General features: G+C 41.6%; 1 protein-coding gene across 5 annotated transcripts in view; it reads right to left on the reverse strand.

The window, feature by feature from the left end:
* Positions 1–865: 865 nt before the first annotated feature.
* tsc1b (TSC complex subunit 1b) overlaps positions 866–21,609 on the reverse strand; it is a 45,306-nt gene continuing 24,562 nt past the window's right edge. For 4 of the 5 annotated variants that reach the window (XM_072566010.1, XM_072566008.1, XM_072566009.1 and 1 more), the window contains 13 exons: positions 19,207–19,319; positions 17,887–17,968; positions 17,167–17,271; positions 13,943–14,549; positions 13,215–13,262; positions 11,407–11,450; positions 8,459–8,625; positions 6,957–7,139; positions 5,912–6,022; positions 5,273–5,395; positions 3,767–3,960; positions 3,052–3,210; positions 866–2,167 (listed from right to left, as the gene is read on the reverse strand). In XM_072566010.1, coding sequence (XP_072422111.1) covers positions 1,702–2,167; positions 3,052–3,210; positions 3,767–3,960; positions 5,273–5,395; positions 5,912–6,022; positions 6,957–7,139; positions 8,459–8,625; positions 11,407–11,450; positions 13,215–13,262; positions 13,943–14,549; positions 17,167–17,271; positions 17,887–17,968; positions 19,207–19,319 — 2,402 coding nt within the window. In that variant the 3' untranslated portion in view covers positions 866–1,701. The remainder of the gene's footprint in view (positions 2,168–3,051; positions 3,211–3,766; positions 3,961–5,272; positions 5,396–5,911; positions 6,023–6,956; positions 7,140–8,458; positions 8,626–11,406; positions 11,451–13,214; positions 13,263–13,942; positions 14,550–17,166; positions 17,272–17,886; positions 17,969–19,206; positions 19,320–21,609) is intronic. The other variant, XM_072566011.1, reaches the window with a different exon arrangement.

Here is a 21,609-nt window from a genome sequence, read left to right on the forward strand (position 1 = left end):
CATTTCTCAAGTGTTGTTGGAGCTGCTCATCCAGGCAAATGGGGGACTTTCCATCTCACACCTAACTTGTGTCTGTAGTTGACAGGCTTTGGGAAAAGACTGGTTTCTCAGGATTCCTATCCTCTGACATACCTTTTGTAACCACAGTATTTATATGACTAGTCCAGTGTTTCTGGTTAATGGTAATCCCCAGGATGTTGATTGTGTAGACTCAGTGAACATCAAAAGGCGATGCTTAGATTCTCTCAGCAGAGATGATCATTGTCTGGCAGCTGTATTGCACAAATATTACTTGCCACTTATCAGACCAAATCTCCATATTATCCTAGACTTGCTGTGCTTGGATATGGACTACTTCAATGTTTGAGGAGATGCATTTAAATTATGTTGGTAATCTTTGTTTAATAATCCATTCCTGGAATCCCACTTAGGTTAGATCATTTAGATCCCACTTAGTCAAGAATAATACACGCTTTAATGTTTTATTAAAATTTTTGAAACGGGGATTAAACTATGTTCTAGTGAAACCTGTAGTTTGCTCTAACTTGTTTATTTTCATAACAAACTATGCACAGTTATAGTCAAATGTACACAGATCAGCTCATACAAGACCTCCAAGGATGGAATATGACAACTATTCAATTTTGAAGCACACCTCACTTGATATAAGACCTCACCAAGCTACCTAAGATTTTGGATCACTGTGCTCATATTCCAGATCACAGGAGTGTAGGCTCAACCTTAGACAGACCTTTACAGTGTATGAGAAGTCAGCTCAGATGACAATGAACAGGAGAGGTAAATAAATCAAAACCAAGAGAGAGATGCAAGTGTGGAGGGTAGCCCTTTATTAAATCACTGCGCAATATTCATCATCAACTTAACTTCAAACCCCCAGCCCTCCCAAAAAAAATACTGAGTCTGAGTAGGACGACAAACCCTCCCCCTTCCAGTGGCCACCCCACCCTCCGAAAGACAGACATATTTGGCAGAGAACACTGAACACCACTCCTCACTTCAAATGGCGAATCAGGGTCTCTCGTTCAAATCCACGAGTAGTTCTGCCCCCGGTCTCTGGCTTGATTTCAATTGGCAAGTAACTTCAACAGTCTAAATCATCACAGCTTGGGAAGCAATGACTGGAAATGTCAGGATAAAAGTAAGGAGGTTTGAAATCACAGCACTGTTTCATTATTTAAAGTCTTGATACAAAGATCCTGCGGGGAAGTTGGTCCAGCCTATATTTTCTTTTGAACACCGCAAGAGAATTCATCCGCTTGTACGATGAACGTCTTTAAAGTCACACCTCCAGTCCAACTGAAGAGGAGCAGTCCGATTGGGTCAGCAGCAAGCATTTGAAGGGGAGGGAGTAGAAAAGGTTCCAATCAGATGTTCCATCATACCTGGGTGGCCATCATCTACAGACATACCATACGTACAACATAATGTAGTGCAAAACATGAAAGACAACTTATTTGTTCACAGTTACACAGGGATTTGATGTCAAGTTTTTTTTTGCATTTTTTTTTCCTCTTGGGATATATAAACATTCCACTGAAGGGAGCACGTGACCCTTAACTGGATTGTACCTTGTTATAAACTTACGACATGCTTACAAAGCAAAGCAGGCATTAACTGCTCAGAATAATACTGACTACGTTTCTTTGCTTCCCGACCCACTCCCCTCCCCCCGCACCCCCATTAATTCTGGTCATGATGTGTTCCATCATAGTCCATTATGCTGAGCTGCCTGACGCTTTCTGGACTGGACACCTGCAATTTCATGGGCCCAAGCGAGTCTCCCAGCTCCACGCTGTACTCTGTTTTGAGGGAGTCAAAGAGGCTGTCCATCTTGGGCCGCTCGTTGTCACACTGGCTCTCGCTCTTGTTCCTGAACAACTCACGGGCACGCATCCCGAGGAGACTCTTTGAGCTGGGGTAGGAACCGACTGTGACTGGGGCGGTGGGCTGCTCCAGGAGGTTTGGGCTCAGGGTTCCTTGACTGACCCCCTCTTGCTCCGCCACCATCAAGGAAGGCTGTAGCTTTCTTTCGGGAGACCGGTCAGTCGAGGTGCTGGGGCCCACAGCAGGCTGCACTTGATGGTTTGCGCTCTCCGTAGCTGGGCTCTTATCAAATGAGTCAGAAATGGCACTGGTGTTTTCAGACCTATTTTGTTAAAAAAAAGGATAAAGGACAGCAAAAGTCTTTTAGTTAATGCTCTGCAAACTTGATATGGATATTATTAGAGCTCAGATTTTGTTGTGTAAATTTTGCAAAGTCAGAAGTCAAGACGCACCAGGATATAGTCCAACAGATTCATTTGAAATCACAAGTTTTCAGAGCAGCACTCCAAATGTTTGAGATTTTAAATAAACCCGTTGGACTATAACCTGGTGTCGTCTGACTTCTGGCTTTGTCCACCCCAACAGATGCACCTTCACATCATAAATTTTACAGGGGCACACTTCTGGTCCAAACCTGGGTTTGTGATTTGTAAGACCATCTTCTCAACTCAATTCATATTGGACTCAAAATGTTTACTGTGTTTCTCTCTGCACAGATGGTGTCAGTCCAGCTGTGTTTTTCCAGCAGTTTGTGTTTCTTATTTAATAAGGAGATTAAGACTGAGATTGCTTGCGGGGCCATATTTGTATAGGAATGCTGGTCATCCCATAAAATAGTTTTGACTGTTCCATTTATAATTTAGAGTTTGCACTGATTGTAATTTGCTCATCAAATACATGTTTCCTTTAAAAAACACGTGTTTTAAAGGAAACATGTAAATCCACGTAAAATACAAGGTACAAATTGGAATCCTATTAGTAATTTTTTTCCATTTGGGGATCGTGCTGTAAATTTTAGTTTGTTACAATCCCTGCCATAATGTCTTGCCACTATTCATCCATCAAGGGTATTTCATGTAGAATCCTTACAGCAGTCAGTCTGAAACATATCAGGACTCCAGGATGTGGTGTAAAAGAGCAGCGTGTCAACTCAATGTACCACCTAAAGGTCACCCCAATTTAATTTAAAAGGTAGAAATATCTCACATGTCCTCTACAGGCCGAGGTGTTCTTTCTGCTGTCACTGGTTTCTCTGGAGGTCCGGCCCGTTCCAACTTGCTGTAGAGTTCCAGGATTTCGCATTGTAGAGTCTGCGTTATCCGTTTCTGGGCTTCATAGCGGCTTTCTGCTGCCTGCAGCTCTCCACTGGAAACAAACCGACCCCGGAACATTCAGTTTCAGCTGAATGCCACCCAGTACCCAAACACTGCAGCCGAACTGCATGGTTATTTCAGTTCTTTCACAATGGTCATATTGAGGAAACAGTCAATCCATTCTTTAAACAACAGACACCATACAATCCCTACATTGTGGAAGCAGGCCATTCAGCCCGTAGTTCCATACCGACCCTCCGTGGAGCGTCCCATCCAGACCCACCTGCCCACCCTATCCCTGTAACTTCCCAAAGCTAATCCACCTAGCACATCCCAGGACACTATGGGCAATTTAACATGAGCAATCCACCCTATCCTGTACAGCTTTGGACTGCAGAAGGAAACTGGAGCACCTGGAGGAAACCCACACAGACACGCGGAGAATGTGCAAACTCCACCCAGACAGTCGCCAGAGGCTGGAATCAAACCTGGGTCCCTGATGCTGTGAGGCAGCAATGCTACAGCCACTGTGCCACCCAAAAGGATGGTCAAAAGATTAAATGCACTAACCCCTTACCCACCCCGTGCCAAACACTCGCCCACCATACCTGGCCATGTTTTTGACATTCTCCAGGTATTTCTTTTGCTCCAGGAAAAGGTGCTCTTTCTTTGTCAGATGGTTTTCCAGCTCCGTTATACGGCGTTGCGATGCCTCTAACCTTTGGTTCTGCTGCTGAATGCGGTGCTTCATCTTCTCCCTCTCTCGGACTAAAGAAATCTGCAGCATCTCTGCCTCTGCTGCCTGAACAAATCGATGAGAGCAGAAGATGCACTTAAATACAGGGAGCTTTTATACTGATTGGCAGAACTTCCCCATGTTTTGTGCTTATTGACAACTGAGTCAGAGCAAGATACAAGTTGGCACATTACCTTTTTCTCATGTGCCCACCTGAACAGACGGCTCAACATCTCAGTTGTGGGGCTGCCCCTTGCAACAGAAAACATTTGTCCATATTTATAACGGAATTAGCCTAGGTAAACTTACACCCTCCTACCAGTGGAAGCAGTACAGCGCTGTTGAGAACGTGTAGTCATGGAATGGCTATATGATAAAGGCTTGTTCCACTAAATGTGATTAGGAACACAGAAAAGGATGTTGATGGAGTTAGACAAAGGGACGAGGGCTCAAGTGCACTGGTAATGTGTCCAATTAAGTAGCATATCTATGTGGATAATACAAAATAATGGTGAGGTGGTGCTGGTGGTGGACTGGGGTGGACAAAGTTAAAACTCTCAACACCAGGCTGGAGTCCAACAGGCTTAATTGGAAGCACGAGCTTTCAGAGCGCTGCTCCTTCATCAGATGGTTCACCTGATGAAGGAGCAGTGCTCCGAAAGCTGGTGCTTCCAATTAAACCTGTTGGACTATAAATAACCTGGTGTTGTGTGATTTTTAACTTAATACAAAATAATGCTTCTAAAATAGAAACTTAATTAAATCTACTGCCTTTGCCCAATCGATAATGTGCATTTATACAGTTTTTTAAACATGATAAAAGTAGTCCCAAGGCACTTCACAGGCATACAAGACAAAATTCAACACCAAGCTGTTTGCTCAGGCTGGTCAAAGAGGTATGGTTTATGGAGTGACTGTGAGGAGCACACAGAGTGGAAGGAAATTTAGGGAGAGAATTGTAGAGCACATGACCCCGACAACCAAAGCGATTTCCATCAATGAGTGGGGAGGAAAATTAGGCATATACAAGTGACCAAACTCAAGAGTAGCGCAGAGATTTGAGTTGATAGGCTGGGAATGGTGAAAAAGATAGCAAGGAATAACATGTGGAAGGATTTGAACACCAAGATGAAAATTTTAAAAATCAAGTAAGGATTGTCACAGTTTAATATGCTTTACTTAGCCCAAATACCCATGTTCAACTCTACAAGGGATTGAATTGTAAAATCTTAAAAGTTATAGTTTTCTTAACCCTAAATACTATTCTTACAGATTTGACTTGTATCACCAGTGATTATGAGTTTCATACAGTATTCCTGAACATGAATGATCATTGCCTTAAACACACAAACTTTCAATGCTTTGCGATTATCCTTACCTTAGCAGATCCCATCTGAGAATGCAGCAACTTCTCCATATGTAGCTCATTCACTTCACTCAGGAGTAGCAGCTGCTTGTTCAACCATTCCATTTGCTGCTGTACAGACTGAGTGCTGGTAAACTAGGAATAATTCAGTGAAATGATCAGCCTTTTACTGGCGCACTTAGGCCCGAAGATTGACAACAGAAACTGGAGAGTAATCTTTTAAAATCTCCTCTGGGATCCCTGTGAGGCAAAGAACTAGGCAACATGCACCACTTAACCAACAATATAGAGGAAGCTTTACTCTGTATCTAGCCCCATGCTGTACCTCTCTTAGGAATGTTTGATGGGGACAGTATGAAGGAAACTTTATCTACAGTTTTACAATAGTAAAGACAGCTTTAACTTCAGTTTGAGAGAGCTCTACTCTGTATCTAACCCCATGTGGCCATTGACAAACCTAGCAGACATTTCGATGGTTATTAGCGTGGGCTACCTGCACAGAATGGCAGAAAGGGCTGGGTATGGAACAATTCACAGAGGTTTCACAGGCAGAGGGATCTTCAACTATAAACCATACACTGAAGGAGTCAGCGCCAACTGCGGTTGGATATAGGCCAGTTCAGGCTTTAAGCAGATGGTCACACCCCTCACCTTCTCAGTCATTTGGTTCAGCAGATATGCAGTGTTACAGGCTTTGTTATTGGCCTTCTGTAGTTCCAGCTTCAACTCCCCAATCATCTTCTGACAATCCTGTAGTTTATTCTAAAAGGAAAAAGGTACAATACACACTCGAATTTGGTGGAAATTAAACAAACAAAGAACGAACCCACAAAGGCCATTAAGTCCTTCATCCTTGTTCCCGGCACAAACTTGGTTAAAGCACGCACTCAGGAAACAGGAGATCCTGGTCAATGATCTATTTAATTTAGGAATATCAGACTAATCTGTGAATTAAGCAACAGAAGTGGGGGCAGAATCTATTACAAAAGATTGCAAGAGAAAACCAGATAATTATCTCAACAGATAAAATTTGCAGGGTTGTGGTCAAAAGACAAGGAGCTGAGTAAGGTTGAGAGAGCTGGTGCAGATATGATCAGCTGAATGAGGTCCTTCCACATTGTAACGCTGTGGAATTTGATGTACATTGCACCCAGCCATGAACTCTATTATTCCCTCGAATGTATAAACATTATCAGAAGTTACATCCTTATGATTCGGATGCCCTCCACAGGCATCTGGACAAAGACTCTCTCTCTCTATTGCAGTAACTCATCACCACTGTCAAAGCCAATTAGGAATGAGTGATAAACGCCAGCCATACCCATTATACAAATGCATTTGTAATATAAAACTGTGAAGTAAAATCTCATGAGTGTGCATGAACTCTGTAAATACAGACTCACTTGAATTTCATTGGTTAGTAAACTTTCAGACTGATTAAGCGGATGGTATGTAAAATGTCAGAGTATTTTACAGCATGGAATGAGGCCTTTGGCCCTTCTTGTTTGTGCTGGTCAAACATCCATGTGTTCTAATCCCATTTTCCTGCACTCGGCAATTAACCACAGGTCAGAGCTTCAGCCTGAGTTCTCTACAGGTGTTAACAGAAGATAAAGGAGTCTCTACTATCTAGTTTAACCTCACCCTATTCCTTTCCCAATAGGAAAATAGCTTCTGTCCATGAGCTGTGCTGTACCTGTAACTCCTGGCAGCTGGCTCGATAGTCACCTCGCTCCTTCTGTAAGTCTGCGATCTGGCTGTTGAGATGCTTGACAATAGATTCCTTCTCTTCTCGCAGCAGCCGAGACTGGTTCTGCTCAATGAACAAACTGTGCTTGAGGGATCCAATGTCTAATTCCTGGAGTTTCAGCTGGTCCTTCTGCACACAGAATTGGTCACAAGAGGGATAGAGGCTTAGGTTGCTCACAGCAGTGAAACGTAAACTTCATTTTGTCCTCAATCAACGAGGAAAGCTATAATCATCACCTCAAGTCTCCTGTTCATCCAGCCGATATTAAAGCTTTGACAAGCTTCTGAACTTGCTGCTGTTGATTCCTACCATAATGAGGTGCCAAAGGCCCATATTTCATAGATCATAGAATCCCTACAGTGTGGAAGCAGGCCATTCGACCCATCAAGTCCATATTGACTGTCCAAAGAGCATCTCACCCAGACTCACTGTTCCCAGTCCTATCCCTGCAACCCTGCATTTTGCATGGCTAACCTACCTAGCCTGAAATTCCCTTGACATGATAGGCAAATTCCCATGGCCAATCCTGCACATCTTTGGACAATGGGTGGAAACCACAGCAGCTGGAGGAAATGCACACAAAGACGTGCAAATTCCGTGCAGACAGACATCCAAGGGTGGAATCGAACCCAGGTCTCTGACGCTGTGAGACAGCAGTGCTAACCACTGAGAATTAACAGCCTGACTACATCAGGGTTCCAGGACAAAGGGGGGGGACGGGGGGACTCAATGTAGCCAATGTGCACACAGCAAGATCCCACAAACAAGACATAGAAATGACTAGATGAGCGATCTTGGTCACATTGATCATGTCATCAGGAAGGCACCTTCTTCCAATAATCCCAAGGGATTTTTATACCCATTTCACCTATTGGATTAACATTTACAGATGGAGAGGAAACTCTCCTAATCATACATATTAACTGGGAGCAGGAATAGACCTGGTGCCTGTCGCACCATCCAATAAGATCGCGGCTGATCTCATTACTCTACATTCTCTCACTGTACCCAGTTCTGCTAAAAACAAAACTCAAGGACTCTGCTTCTACCACATATCAGGAAAAGTGTTCCAAGTACTCATAATCCTCTGCATCTCTGTCTCAAATGTCCCAGAGTTTGAGATTCTCCCACAACAGGAAGCATCCATTTCCACACATATTCTGTCAACACCCCTTGTGATTGGCATGTTTCAAATCAAGTTTCCTCTTTCCTTCGAAACTTGTGGGATATAAGTCTAGGTGTCCAGCCTTTCCTCATAAAACAATGTACGTTTATTGAATCCCAGAGAAAGATGAACAAAGGGGGCAAAGAAAAAGCAGAAGAGAGTCATGAGGGGTTTTCTTACAGATATCTTATGAACATTGTCACAAGTGCAACTGCTGGACAGTGAGCCTGTCCATGGATACCTAACAAGATAATGCATTATAATTCTCTTTTTAAAGCCTCACCATAGCCAAGTTTTGTTCCTCCAGTGCAGTTGCTTTGAGAATTTTGCGCAGCAGACGCCTATTCCGAACAGCATGCTGCTCTCGCTTGTAGCGTTCATACAGTAGCTGGTTGTGCAATAAGATTAGTTGATTCCTAAGCCTTTGTAGCTCATCCATGGGGACAGAACCTGAGATCAATTGAACAGTGTTAGAAACAGCTTTTAGATAAACTTTCGACAGCTTTGACAAAGGGTCATTTAGACTCGAAAGGTCAGCTCTTTTCTCTTCTTACAGATGCTGCCAGACCTGCTGAGATTTTCCAGCATTTTCTCTTTTGATTTTAGATAAACTTCCTGTTTTGCTGGATTATGTTAATAACAATTTGACCGGACTTCAAAAAATTACCAAATCCAAAGACCTGTGCATCAGCTACAAAAAACCTGCATTTAAATAGCACTTCACAACTGACACAATCTGATATAGAGTGTTTTGACAGGAGTTGGAGAGATGTGAGTGGGAGTGGAGAGGGGTGGTTGGGAGGGCAAAAGAGAATTTCACCACAGGCACATTCACAAATGTTGAGGCAATGCAAATCAGCATAAGAGACCAAAATTTGGAAACACGCGTTGTGCTAAAGCTCTTGATTTATGAAGGGTGTGACCACATCCTGACTCCATGGAGCTCACTGTGGATCACCTTTGTGTCTAGCAGCTCCCACATGCTACAGCTGCAACACATCACTCAACCTGCCATCTGTATCATACTCTAAGTTATTAACCACTCTGGTACATTTGTAATTATTTTTAGTGCACAATTACCAATCTTATGCCTAACAAGTGATTTATAAGAAAGGGAAAAAAAACCTCAACACAAAACAAACACCTTATTTTTTACTCAAAAGACTATAAATACTCACCAATTCTACACCCCTATCAGCTTCTTTGCTTGGGTAAAAGCAACCAAACATCTCTCTCCTGCCCTTACTGAACTCTGACATGCTCAACTCCAACACTCATGTGCTAAGTCATACTAAGTCGGTTACCTATATATGCATTCAACACAAAGGGTCTAGCTCACTGAGTTAATAAGGATCCAGTTTATGCTGGTTCTCAAGTAGGCTACTCCATCAATGGAACTGCTTAAATCCCACAACCAGAGTGTCTAAATTCCAAGTTTGATTTTAGTGCCAACTATAAGCTAAATTAGGTTTACAAAAATTAAATAGTTATACATATTCTTAACCAAAATATACACATACTCAATCCAAGAACTGAATTTGCAAACTGACTTTATGTAGATTTACAATCAAATATTCCTTGTCTGGAAATTACAAAAACAAAGCTTTTATATGGAAGTTTTTACACTGCTTCCTTTGAGGAGAGAAAACTTCGTCGCTTCTGACCCCAGTCAGGTCTCCTCTGAACTGTTCAAAAACCTTTAATCTCTGGATTTCCAAAGCTAAAAAGTCAACCCTTGATTACAATGAACCAGAAACAAGCAAAAAACAATTCCCTATCATAAACCAGTGCAGTACAAAATCTTCCATGAACACTCTAAGGGTTTCTGCTCTCTGACACATACTGAATGCATTACATCACTGTTCCAGAAGGATTGTCTGATCCAGTTATAGGTTTTAAATCTTTTAATAAAAAGTAACCCAGCCAAATGGCATTACTTTCAAAGTTGCACTCTTAAAATCATATTAACATATTTTTATATAAATAGCACATAATAAGAACAACCGCGCTTTAATTATTTATGTTTCCACTCGTGAGGGAGACCGCCTCAGAAGCAAACAGTGAAAAGACATTTGCAGTCTCTTATCTGTAACTCCCTGCTCCTTTGAAACTGAGGCAACTCAATCTTTTTCATGTCTAAATTATTTATTTGCTTATTTGAATATTGTGGCCTGTGGGTTTGAAAAGAATTGTTCACAACACTGCTGTCCCATTCTAAACCAAAGCAGTGAGATGTGTTTGAAATCAGGAATGAGAGATCTGCACATGAAGAGGGAAGAGGATTTATACTTGGCACCAAAACTCCATCAAACACATATATGAGACACACACACACAAAAACCTGGGCACTCAAGTGACTTAATAAAAACAAATGTTACCATTTCAGTTTTGTGCAGAAGCTACTGATAGTTTGTAATTTTAATGAAAAATTGACAATTTTAAATAAGTATTAGTTCAGTATTCTAAGTACTGTGAACAAAGATACCTACTCACGTAGCAACGCTTCATTTAGAATCATAGAATCCCTTTAGTGTAGAAGCAAGACAATTGGTCGTCAAGTCCACACATACCCATCACCCCACCCCCACTGATTCCCTACCTTATCCCTTAATCCTACATTTATCATGGCTAACCCACCTAGCCAGCACTTCCCACAGTCAGTCCACCTAAAGTGGATTATGGGAGGAAACTGGAGCACAAAGAGATTACCCAAACAGACACAGGACGAATGTGCAAGCTTCACACAGTCGCCTGAGGCTTGAATTGAACCCGGGTCCCTGGTGCTCTGAGACAGCAGTGCTAACCACTGAGCTCCCATGCTGCCCCATTCTTCTCTGATATTTTAGACTCTCCCAATGAGTGCCCAGCAATTCTCCAAACTTCCATCACAGTAACACAACCCTGGAAGCTGCTGCTCAGTGCCCACTGCATCGCTTTAGTGATTTATGAGAAACTCACAATACAGAGGTTCAGGGAACCTTCTCAAAACATGAGCCCACACTGCCTCAGTATTGTTTTAAAGGATTTAGAAGCATAGGCAATGAGAGGGGATAATCTAGCACTTAAAACATTGCATTTACGTCACATTGCAATCAGTCTGCTTTTTAGAACTGTTTTGTTTAAACCTTTGTTCATAGTACTGGCTGCATCATTTGTGATTGATGTGTCAGCTTCACTCACCAGTTAAGCATTGCAACCCAGACAGCAGTCACGATAATATATGCAACATACCTCCAAAGTGAGTCCAATCTGCAGATTTGCTGGGCAAAGGCAATCTAAAATTAGTGCACAAAAACAAACAGTGAGAAAGATGACTCAGGTCAAGGGGCACTTGTGCAAACTTGCTAGTCACATAATAGTTAGCAAAATTCAATTGGTCAAGGACCAAAAAGGGAAAAAAGTCAACCTGAGATGTGAGATTAGGTTACAAATCAACAATACAAAGTTATAGCTTTGTTAATGACAGTTTGGGGAATCTTACCAGCCTCCATTCCCCTTCCTTCCACCACTCACTGGTTTCTTTCCTGCAGCTGACGCTAGCAAATGAGTAGATGGATATCAGTGTGAAAATAGTATTCGGTTTGACATGGAATGCCTAGATAAGATCGGGTAAACCTCTTGACACTCTACATGTAGACTCACACATAAAGAATGGTCAGCTGAGAGAAACAGTAAGTAAGAGGGAGTATATCCTGCTGGGGATCAGTGGGTGGGGAATTAGTACCACAGAGGAGAAAGGCTGTGAAAAATATGCTGAATCACTACCACTGATGGAAGTGGATGTGCCAACTACACTTAGTCTCATTTTGAACTTCAGGTGGCTGTCGGTAAAACTCATCTCTGGTGCTGGGACACATGGCCTGGGCACACACTGGGCTACAGTACAAATGGAATTCTGATGATAATAAAAAAGTGAGGATAAAAAAAAGTTCACCAAGATTCTCAGCCACCACCACAACAAAACAACAATTTCTTTAATTGACACAGCACATTTAAGTGCATAATATAGATTTATATTGGTTTTGCCTTTCACAGGGATTAAAGAGAAACAATGACAAAGATACATTTCATCAACGTTATCTTCAGATCCTCAGGGTGAGTGAGGTTTCCAATTTTGGTTAGATTCTGTGCTGTCCCTAACAGATGCCAGTGCTCGGCAATAGAATTACATGCCCAAAGTGGCAGGTATTTCCTGAGATCAGATAGAGAAAGCCAAGAGGCAGAGTAAAACATTTGGTACAACACAGTAGATGCTCATTGACCAGAAGTCCACATGCTATTCAGATTCAATCATGTAAAAGTAATATTGCAAACACTGATTGCAAGATTGGGCAAGAGTTTAATAGTAAGGTTGAGAGATGTGCAATTTTTGTTTCAATGTTAGTATACATAAAATATTACTAAATTAGGAAACATCATCTGAGTTAATATAACACCAACCTTTAGTAAAAAAACCTGGTTTGGAGGATCTGGGGTGGTAAAAGGGAGTCCCATTATTTGAACATTGACCTTGAAACGCCAAGTTTGAAAACTACTGCTGTCCCAATAGTAAAACAGAAAGGTCATTGCGATGAGAGAGGGAGTGGAGTGTGGTAGAAGCACTTTGGCAGCGCTTGGAAGGAAGAAAAAGAAAATCAGCTGCCTGCTTCCGTGACTAAACACCCTCCAGTAACTTAACAGTTGGAGGTGATATATCCCCAGTCAGTCAAACACACCTTATGTAGATTCCTCACAGTGTAGTCATTAAAGTTTTGTTACATAATCTGCAACCATTTCACCCAGCGAACAGATTCTATTCATCCTGCCCATCTCCATGCTTGTACAACCAAGGAACAAAAGTATGAAGATAATAGTTAATAATGTCTCCCACCATGCTGCAGGAGTCTACACAACCACAGGGAAACTCAAGATTCACCCAGGACATTGTGACTTCCCATTGATCAAATAAATTATCCACAGCAATCACAGAGTTAGAAACAATTAGTGGATTCAATTAATTATTGGTTATTATTTATCATGACAGCAAATTCCACACTTACCTGACCATTTTTCTTTGACTTTGGGGCTCATGCTGCACAGGACAAACTCTAAAACAAACATGGGGGACGCACTTCCATCAGTTAGCTTTCCTATCCAAATTGTTCAGCAACAGAAAATATCTTTAGGTGGCAAGTTGTACCAGCCACCCAACAGCAAAAAAAAACCACCAGGCCTGACACCTAAACTGGTGGTCAGAGGTGCAGCCAGTCCAAGACTAACTTATCAACAGCAGTTGGCAAGGAGATCAGGTGTAGACTGGAATGAATGACAGTGTTCTTTACATTTTGTTAAAAATAAGTCTTCTGCTTTACAATATTCCCCCTAAAAATCGTGCTTAATAATCTTGAACAATGTCAATTGGAATTTAATCAGGAAAGAAAGAAAAGTCTCTTGAGGACAATTGCCTTCATTTGAAATGTAGAATTTGTACACTGCTGCATTTAAAATAAAAATGTTTTGAAACTTCATAAAAACCTGCATTTTTAAAGTGTTAAATTCTCATTTCCTTGGAACAATATAAAGCAGTTGGTTGAGGAATAATTGAAGGCCGGGGAGCACTAGAGAGAACTACACAGCTCTTCATTGAAAGAGTACTGTGAGATCTTTCATGTCCATCCAAGGAAGCTGACAGGGTCTGGGTTTAATGATTCCTTTGAAAAGATGGCACGTGACAGTATGGCACTCAGTCAATACTACAATGGTATTCCCCCGTTCCCTCCCATCTTACCTGCTAAGCTCCTTCACATGTGCATCTCCTCCATGCTGAATAAGCTTGTCCAGCACATCGAGGGGTGAGATTGGCACAGGTGACTGCAACACTGGGTCCTCAGAGTGCTCGGCAGCTACCTTTTGCAGCTCAGAGGTCTTCTGTTTGATGAAGAGACTCGCAGTCTTGGGCAAAGCCAAATCGAAGAGGTGTTCATATGGGAGGGGATGACCACTACCAAGTGAAGGATGCCTCAGTGCCTGGACCTTTAACAAAGGGCTGGGGGTAAAAACATCCAATGATGTTGAACCTGCTTTGAGCATCTCCTGTTTGACTGGGCTTCCAGAGCAATTCTCACTTGGCTTCTCAATGGGCATGAACCCTTGTTTGATAGGACATTGTTCTCGTCTGTGATGGTCTGACGCTTTGCAAGTTGAAGGCGGGGCTTGCTGGGGCTCGGGACACAGCCCCTGCTCACTGGCTGAAGAGTAAAATTCCTGCTCACGTTTCATCTGAGGACCAGTGAGTGTCTCAGTCCTGTGTTGAAATGGCGAGTCGAATCCTCCTCGAGTAACCAGGGACTGAAGATCCATGGGCGTAATTTCAGAAAGTTCATCAGCAATAGCAGCTGCCAAAATAAAAATGCAGATCTCATTATCAGTAAAACTCCTAGTACAGGCCTAACTGTATCACCTCTCATTTATCTGTATAGAGAATTGATCAGCTCTGCTTTAGGTTCACCTTCCATTGTTAGTCAAGTAAAACAAAACAAATTGCATCAAAAATCATCTTTAACACAGTACGATGACTCTTAACAGTTCACATGAGTATTAGACAAAAGTTGACACAGTGCCACATAAAGGTGAAATTAGGAAAAGTAAACAAAAGTTCAGGAGGTGGGCATTTTCAAGAGCATGTTGAAGATAGAGTTGGAAAGGTTTTAGAGAGAGAAGAAAAGTAACTGAAGGTGTGCCTGCTATTTTATTGGTGGGCTGAAGGGAAATGCTGGAAATCGAACAGTGGCTGAGTATCAACTGCAATGTCACTAACCCTGCTCAGACGCCCTGTGAAGGACAAGACATCAATTGAGAGAAAACAATTTTATCTTACTGCACATCACAAAAAGCCCAGATGAAATGCAACACCTCTGAAATGCTAGTTATTAAGTTTTTTTTGTGAAGTTGGTGCATTATCCCTTATTTGTTCAGATGCCAGGTTATTTTTCTTTACATCAAATAAATCACAAATTCAGTTATTTTGCTAATGTGTGTTAAAAGTTAACTCCTGTTACCCATTAGCTGGAACGAGAAACAGATTTGAACAAGTTATTTGGCCGATTTGAGCTGGAGATTTTTTTTCCTATGAGTCATCAGCAGTACTCAGACTCTCCTGCCCTTCCTTTTGCTCAAAAACAAAACAAATTCTCTTCACCCTCCACACTTGTGGAAGAGAATTCTAGATTCTAAACTGCCTGTGTAAGGAATGTGCGTCTAAATTCTCAGTGTGCTCAAACATTAGACCCATCAAAAGCAACAGCAAAAATAACAAACTTGCTTTTTTTTTTAAGTAATTGTTCATAGTGTGTGGAAGTCACTGGGTAGGCCAGCGTTTATTGCCCTTTCCAGAATTGCCCAGAGGGCAGTTCAGAGTCTTTCTTGAGAGTGTGTGGCCCACTCACGTCGGCCAGACCAGGTCAGAACAGCAGATTTCTTTCCCTGAATGATATTAGGGAGCCAGGTGGGTTTTTATGAAAATCCAATGTTAACATGGTTACCAATGGGCCAGCATTTCTTTTTTCACATTTATATTAAATTAAAATTTCAGTATCTGCCATGGTGGGATTTGAACGATGTCTCTGGGTATCAGACCGGAGTTCTGGATTACTCAGCAAGTGATATTACTACAGGAGCACCACCTCCCACTCACACCTTTCTTGGCCTTGGGACATCCCCAAACACTTTCAGTCATTAGTTTACCAATCAACTGTGGTTACATGTTGCTGACAGTGAAATACAAGATTGCTCAAAGCAATAAAATAATGACAAATCTGCTTTTGTTAACTGGCCAAAGCTCTTGGCAAAACCTAGTAGCTGTTTTCCAGCAATTAGGACAGGATCTTTGTATCTAATTGAGTAAGTAATTCTCACCCAAAAGAAACTCAGCCAGTCCATATACAAACAGACGAATTAAGCTGCAAATTCAGACTCTGAATCTGCTCCACCATTCAATATGATCATGACTGATCTCATTAAAACTTCAAATTCGCATTCCCATCCATCCTTGATAACCTTTAACACACTTGCCTAACAATAACAATTATATATAAGAAATAAAGCTAACACTGAGTCCAACAGTTCTTTGCCAGATTTTGAAGTTGTCACATTGGACTCAAAATGTTAACTCTGTTTTGCTCTCCACAGATTTACCAGGTCTGCTGAGTTTCTCCAGCTGGAATTTTTATTTCAGGTTTTCAGCAGCTGCGGAATTTTAACTTTATTTAAGTCACACAAAAGATTATGTTTCCGACCAGGCAGCCTGTATTGTATTAGGTGCTTGATTAGTGGAGGGAGACCTGAACACCCAGGTCGGAGGGACAGGAGGTGGACCGCAATTAGTGTAACTAAAACATCAAACTTATATAAGGCCTCCCTTTCTTTTAAAAAGACTATTGTTTCTGGTTTTAGAACACAACACCCTTTTTCTTCCTTCCAGTACCCTCCCCATGTTCAAACCAAGATCATTGTTGCTTTCCCAAGATCTTAAGTGATAGTTACTAACTTCCCTAATTCAAACTCCACAAGCTGTCAAAATACCAGCTTGTCACTGCATCTCCTATTAAGAGTTTGTACCTTTTCCAATTGTGTAAGCGTTCTGCGTAAAGGATATTGCTATCTAGATCTCAAAGTTAAAAAAAATTCAAAACTGAGTGGAACTCTGAAGTCTATGAAGAGAACAGTTAGAGAATTAATGCACTCCTGGTGAAGAATTTATCAGCATTAACTATCTAGGGTCTTGGAAATTGGTTTGTCATCACAGATTATAAAATCGACATGGTTAACTTTAGGAGAACAAGGCAGGATTCTTTACAGAGATGCTCGGTATCTGTACCTTCAGGCGAGGGCAGAGAAACAGTTTGGAAATAATGAGGGGGGCAGGGTGGGAAAATAGGGATGGGAAGTCCTTCACAACCTCTGCATTCAATACCCTTGGCTTGTCATTTTCAGCATTTGCTGCAAGGAATGTACCTTCTTCATTCTCCTTCTCCGTTCCATCTGGCTGTAGATTCAACCCCTTTATAACCTCCGGCAGCTCTTTCAAGGAGACAGTTTTGATGCTCTCATTCTCGAAGCCTGAATACAGAGACCAAATAAAAAGAGAAGAAATTTGCTGGAGATAACATTGAAACAATATGCTTCCGATACACAAAGTTGCTTGTGCAACAAGAAAGCTAATAATTCTGGTCTACAAAGGTCTCATAGTAAAGTAACTACAAGACAATATTGCACAGACTGGTAACCTGATAAATACCCTGAAATTAAAGGGTTTGATAAGGTAAACCTAGATAAGATGCTATGACAAGACTAGAAACTATAAGACAGTCAATAATAAATCCAATACAGAATTCAGCAGAAACTTTACTTAAGACAGTGATACCTCCTACAATATTGAATGGTTGAGACAAATGACATGAATGGATTTTAAGGTGAAAACTGTAGATATGTATATGGTGATAGAGTAAAATGAAGGAAACTAAGGTGGAGCATAAACACCAGCAGAGACTAGTTGGGCCAAATGGCCTATTTCTGAGGTGTGTATGCACAAAATTAATTTCTAGAAACAAACTTTTATCAACCCCTCCCAATCTAGCTGGTTAATCCATTTTTCTTCATGCTGGAACGTACTTTGAGGAGAGGCAGAGCACCTCAATCGACTCAGAATATGGACAAAGCAGGCATTCCACTCACCACCTGGGCTGTCAGCGGCTCCTTTATCACTAGTCACATGCCGCTGTTTAATTAATGGCTTTCCACTCTCCAGTTTACCATCCTGTAACAGCAGTAAAAATAAGACACTATAGTGGTACACCACTGAGGCATTAAAAAAGCAACTGTATACAAATAGATAACAGGAATGCAAGGGTTCAATTAAGAACACCAGAGGAGGCTGCAATGGCAGGCATTTTTGCTGTAATTAATAATTGCAACAGGAGCTGAAACCTTCAAACCAAAGGAACCCTGAACAGGTCAAGTTAAAGAATCATATTACAGAGGAAGGAAAACAGGACAGAATATCAAAGACACACTGGAAAGAAACAACTCCGGACTTCGTCTTTATTGGGAAATGAACAACAATAATAAAGGCAGTATTTCATTACCCTCCAAAAATTGCCCCAATAAAGAGTGAACTACATCATTGGGATTAGAGTTGCATGTAAACTAGACCAGGTAGGAAAGCTAGCACTCTATTCCACAATAAAAGGAATAGTGACCCAGTTGGACATTTAAATTTTTGTTATCTTTTTTACACATCATGTACACTAAATTGAGTTTCATGACTGTCAGGATTTGAATTTGCAATTTTTCAAATACTAGTCCAGAAGCTGACCGATAGGCCAGTGGAATATTGCTTAGACTGGCAGCCACAAAAAGTTCCCTAGGGCACAGAAGGGGATGGGGTAGAATGGGTGAGGTAGGGAAAAGAGTCTGCAAAATAGTCTAGCAGTGCCCGAGAGCAGCAACTACCGACAGTCTGCAGAGAGCTGGAGGCAGAACGCAATCACCATTCCAAATTCACAGTGGACATTCTCACTTTAAAAGGGTAGCATACATGGAGGCACTGGTAGGATGACTTGTTCCAAGTAAAACATTTGGGAATCTCTGGATTCTGAGCAAAGCCCCTTAACATTGAACTGGACAGCACCCACTGCACCCAGATCAATAAAACCAGCTATAAGGATGACTGAGCATGTTGAGAAGGGCTTCACTCATATCCACGCTGATTCTCACAGCAGCCCTTGCTCGTAAATAAAGCTTGGAAACGGGAGAAATGATAGTGACGTGTGTGTGTGTGGGGTGGTGGTGGAGAGAGATGGAAAAGAGAGAATAGTTAAGATAGCCCAGATAAAGATGAAAAAGAAAAAGGCAGGAAGGCACACAGAACCTGCAATTAAAACACCTTCAAAATATTCCATCGGCTTGTTTTGAGAACAGTATCTAACAATGATGATTGCTATTACTCAACCGTAAATTTGGATCAGTAAACACCACCCACCCAATGAATTTTACCTTTCTTGGCAGTGATGCTGCTGTTGGTAATGAACTGTGCATGAGCTCATCTGCAGGACATGGAGGGGGAGGGGAGAGAGTAGGTGCTTCAGTAGATGATCCTTTTCCACCTACTGCAAAAAGGGAACCAAAATTAACAAATTACACATTTACACCCTTAATCTCCCCACCAACTAATGATCTGTGATCAAACTTGTAGAAGTTAGTTGCTGCAGATCAGAGGTTCAACGTGAATAACCTTCTCACAACGAAACATCATCACTTCTCTTTTCCTTTTGCTGATTGATCTCTTGTGTATGCAAAGTATTGTACATGTTTCAGTTCCATAGTAATAAAGGCAGGAGTGGGCCATTTGGCCCATCCAGGCTGAGTAAGATCATGGCTGATCTATCCATCGTCTCAGCTCCTCCCACCTGCATTATCCCCATAACCCTTAATTCCCCTACCATGCAAAAGCCCATTCAACTGTATCTTGAATATATTTAATGAAAGCTGCCTTCACCGCTTCCTCGGGCAGAGAATTCCATAGATTAACTACTCACTGGGAAAAGCAGTTCCTTCTTATCTCTGTCTTAAATTTACTCTCCCTAATCTTGAGGCCATGTCCCAGAGTCATAGTCTCACCCATCAGCAAAAACAACTTGCCTGCCTCTACCTTTTCTAACCCTTTTATAATTTTACATGTTACTATAAGATCCCCTCATTCTTCCAAATACTAGTGAGTTTATATCTCATTTTTTGTATTTGCAATTTCTTCATCTGTCTTCCCAATTTCTTCATCTGTCTTCCCAATATGTGAAACAAGAATGTTGCGCCAAGAAATTTGGTCAGAGCGAGTAACCTCCCAGTGACCAAAACCAAAGGTTGCTTCTGACACAGGGATGTGTAAAGCATACAACATGATGTTAAAACATTGAGGCACTACAAAGAGGATTCAACATCCATCTAGATAACTTACACTTCAATTTACATCACTGCACTGTGTTGTCTCCAGTCTTAGTGTAATGGTTACCCTAAGTTAATGCATTTGAATGTGAGGTTCTCTTCACCCTCCACCACCTTCTTCCATCTCCTACCTTCAAGCCAATTTTGGATCCATTTGGCAAGCTCTCCCTGGATCCCATGTGATCTAACCTTGCTTGCTAACCAGTCTACCATGTGGAACCTTATCGAACACTTTGCTGAAGTCCATACAGACAATGTCCACTGCTCTGCCTTCATCAATTTTGTCACCTCTTCAAAAAAAAACTCAATCAAGTTAGTGAGACGCCATTTCCCATGCATAAATCCATGTTGACTATCCTAATCAATCCTTGCCTTTCCAAATGCATGTAAATCCTGTCCCTCTGAATTCCCTCCAATAACCTGCCCACCATTGACATAAGGCTCATCAGTCCTAGGCTCCCTGGCTTTTCCTTACAGCCTTTCTTAAATAATGGCACCACACGAGCCAAATCTCCAAGTCTTCCAGCACCTTACCTGTGGCTGTCGATGATACAAATTTCTCAGCAAGGGGCCCAACAATCTGTTCCCTAGCTTCTCATAAAGCTCTGTGAAACATTTGATCAGGTCCTGGGGAGTGATACACGCGTTTTAACACCTCCTTTTCTGAAAAATGAACTGTTGTCAGGACATCACTACTTATTTCCCCAAGTTCCCTGCTCTTCTCCACAGTAAATACTGATGAAAAATAATAGTTTAGCATCTCACGCATCTACTGTGATTCCACACATACACCACCAAGTTGATCTTTAATGGGCCCTATTCTCCCCCTAGTTACTCTTTTGCCCTTAATGCACATAGAATCTCTTTGAATTCTTCTTAACTTTCTTTGGTCGGAGACCAGTGATATGCCACAGGGATATCTGCTGTGCCCAATACTTTTCATTATTTAAATAAATGATTTAGATGTGAACATAGGAAGCATGGTTAGTAAGTTTGCAGATAACATGAAGATAGGTAGTTTAGTGCACAGTGAAAATTATCAGCTTGGAGTACACGGGACCTTGATCAGATGACCCAATGGGCTGAGGAGAGGCAGACGATGTTTAATTTAGATAAATGTATAAATGTTGCATTTTGGTAAGGCAAACCAGGGCAGTATTTACAAAGAGACCTAATGGTGCAGGTGCATAATTCCTTGAAAGTGGAGTGTCAGGTAGACAGAGTGGTGAAGGTGCTTTCATTGATCAGGATAGGAGTTTTGAGTATAGGAATTGGGATGTCATGTTGCATCTGTACAGGACATTGGTGAGGCCACTTTTGGAATACTGCTTACAATTCTGGTCACCCTTCCATAGGAAGATTGCTGTTAAACTCGAGAGGGTGCAGACAAGATTTCCAAGGATGTTGCCAGAGTTGGAGGAGTTGAGCTATAGGGAGAGGTTGAATAGGCTAGGCCTG

The sequence above is a fragment of the Chiloscyllium punctatum genome, chromosome 49 (assembly GCF_047496795.1).
Source record: "Chiloscyllium punctatum isolate Juve2018m chromosome 49, sChiPun1.3, whole genome shotgun sequence".
NCBI lineage: Eukaryota > Metazoa > Chordata > Chondrichthyes > Orectolobiformes > Hemiscylliidae > Chiloscyllium > Chiloscyllium punctatum.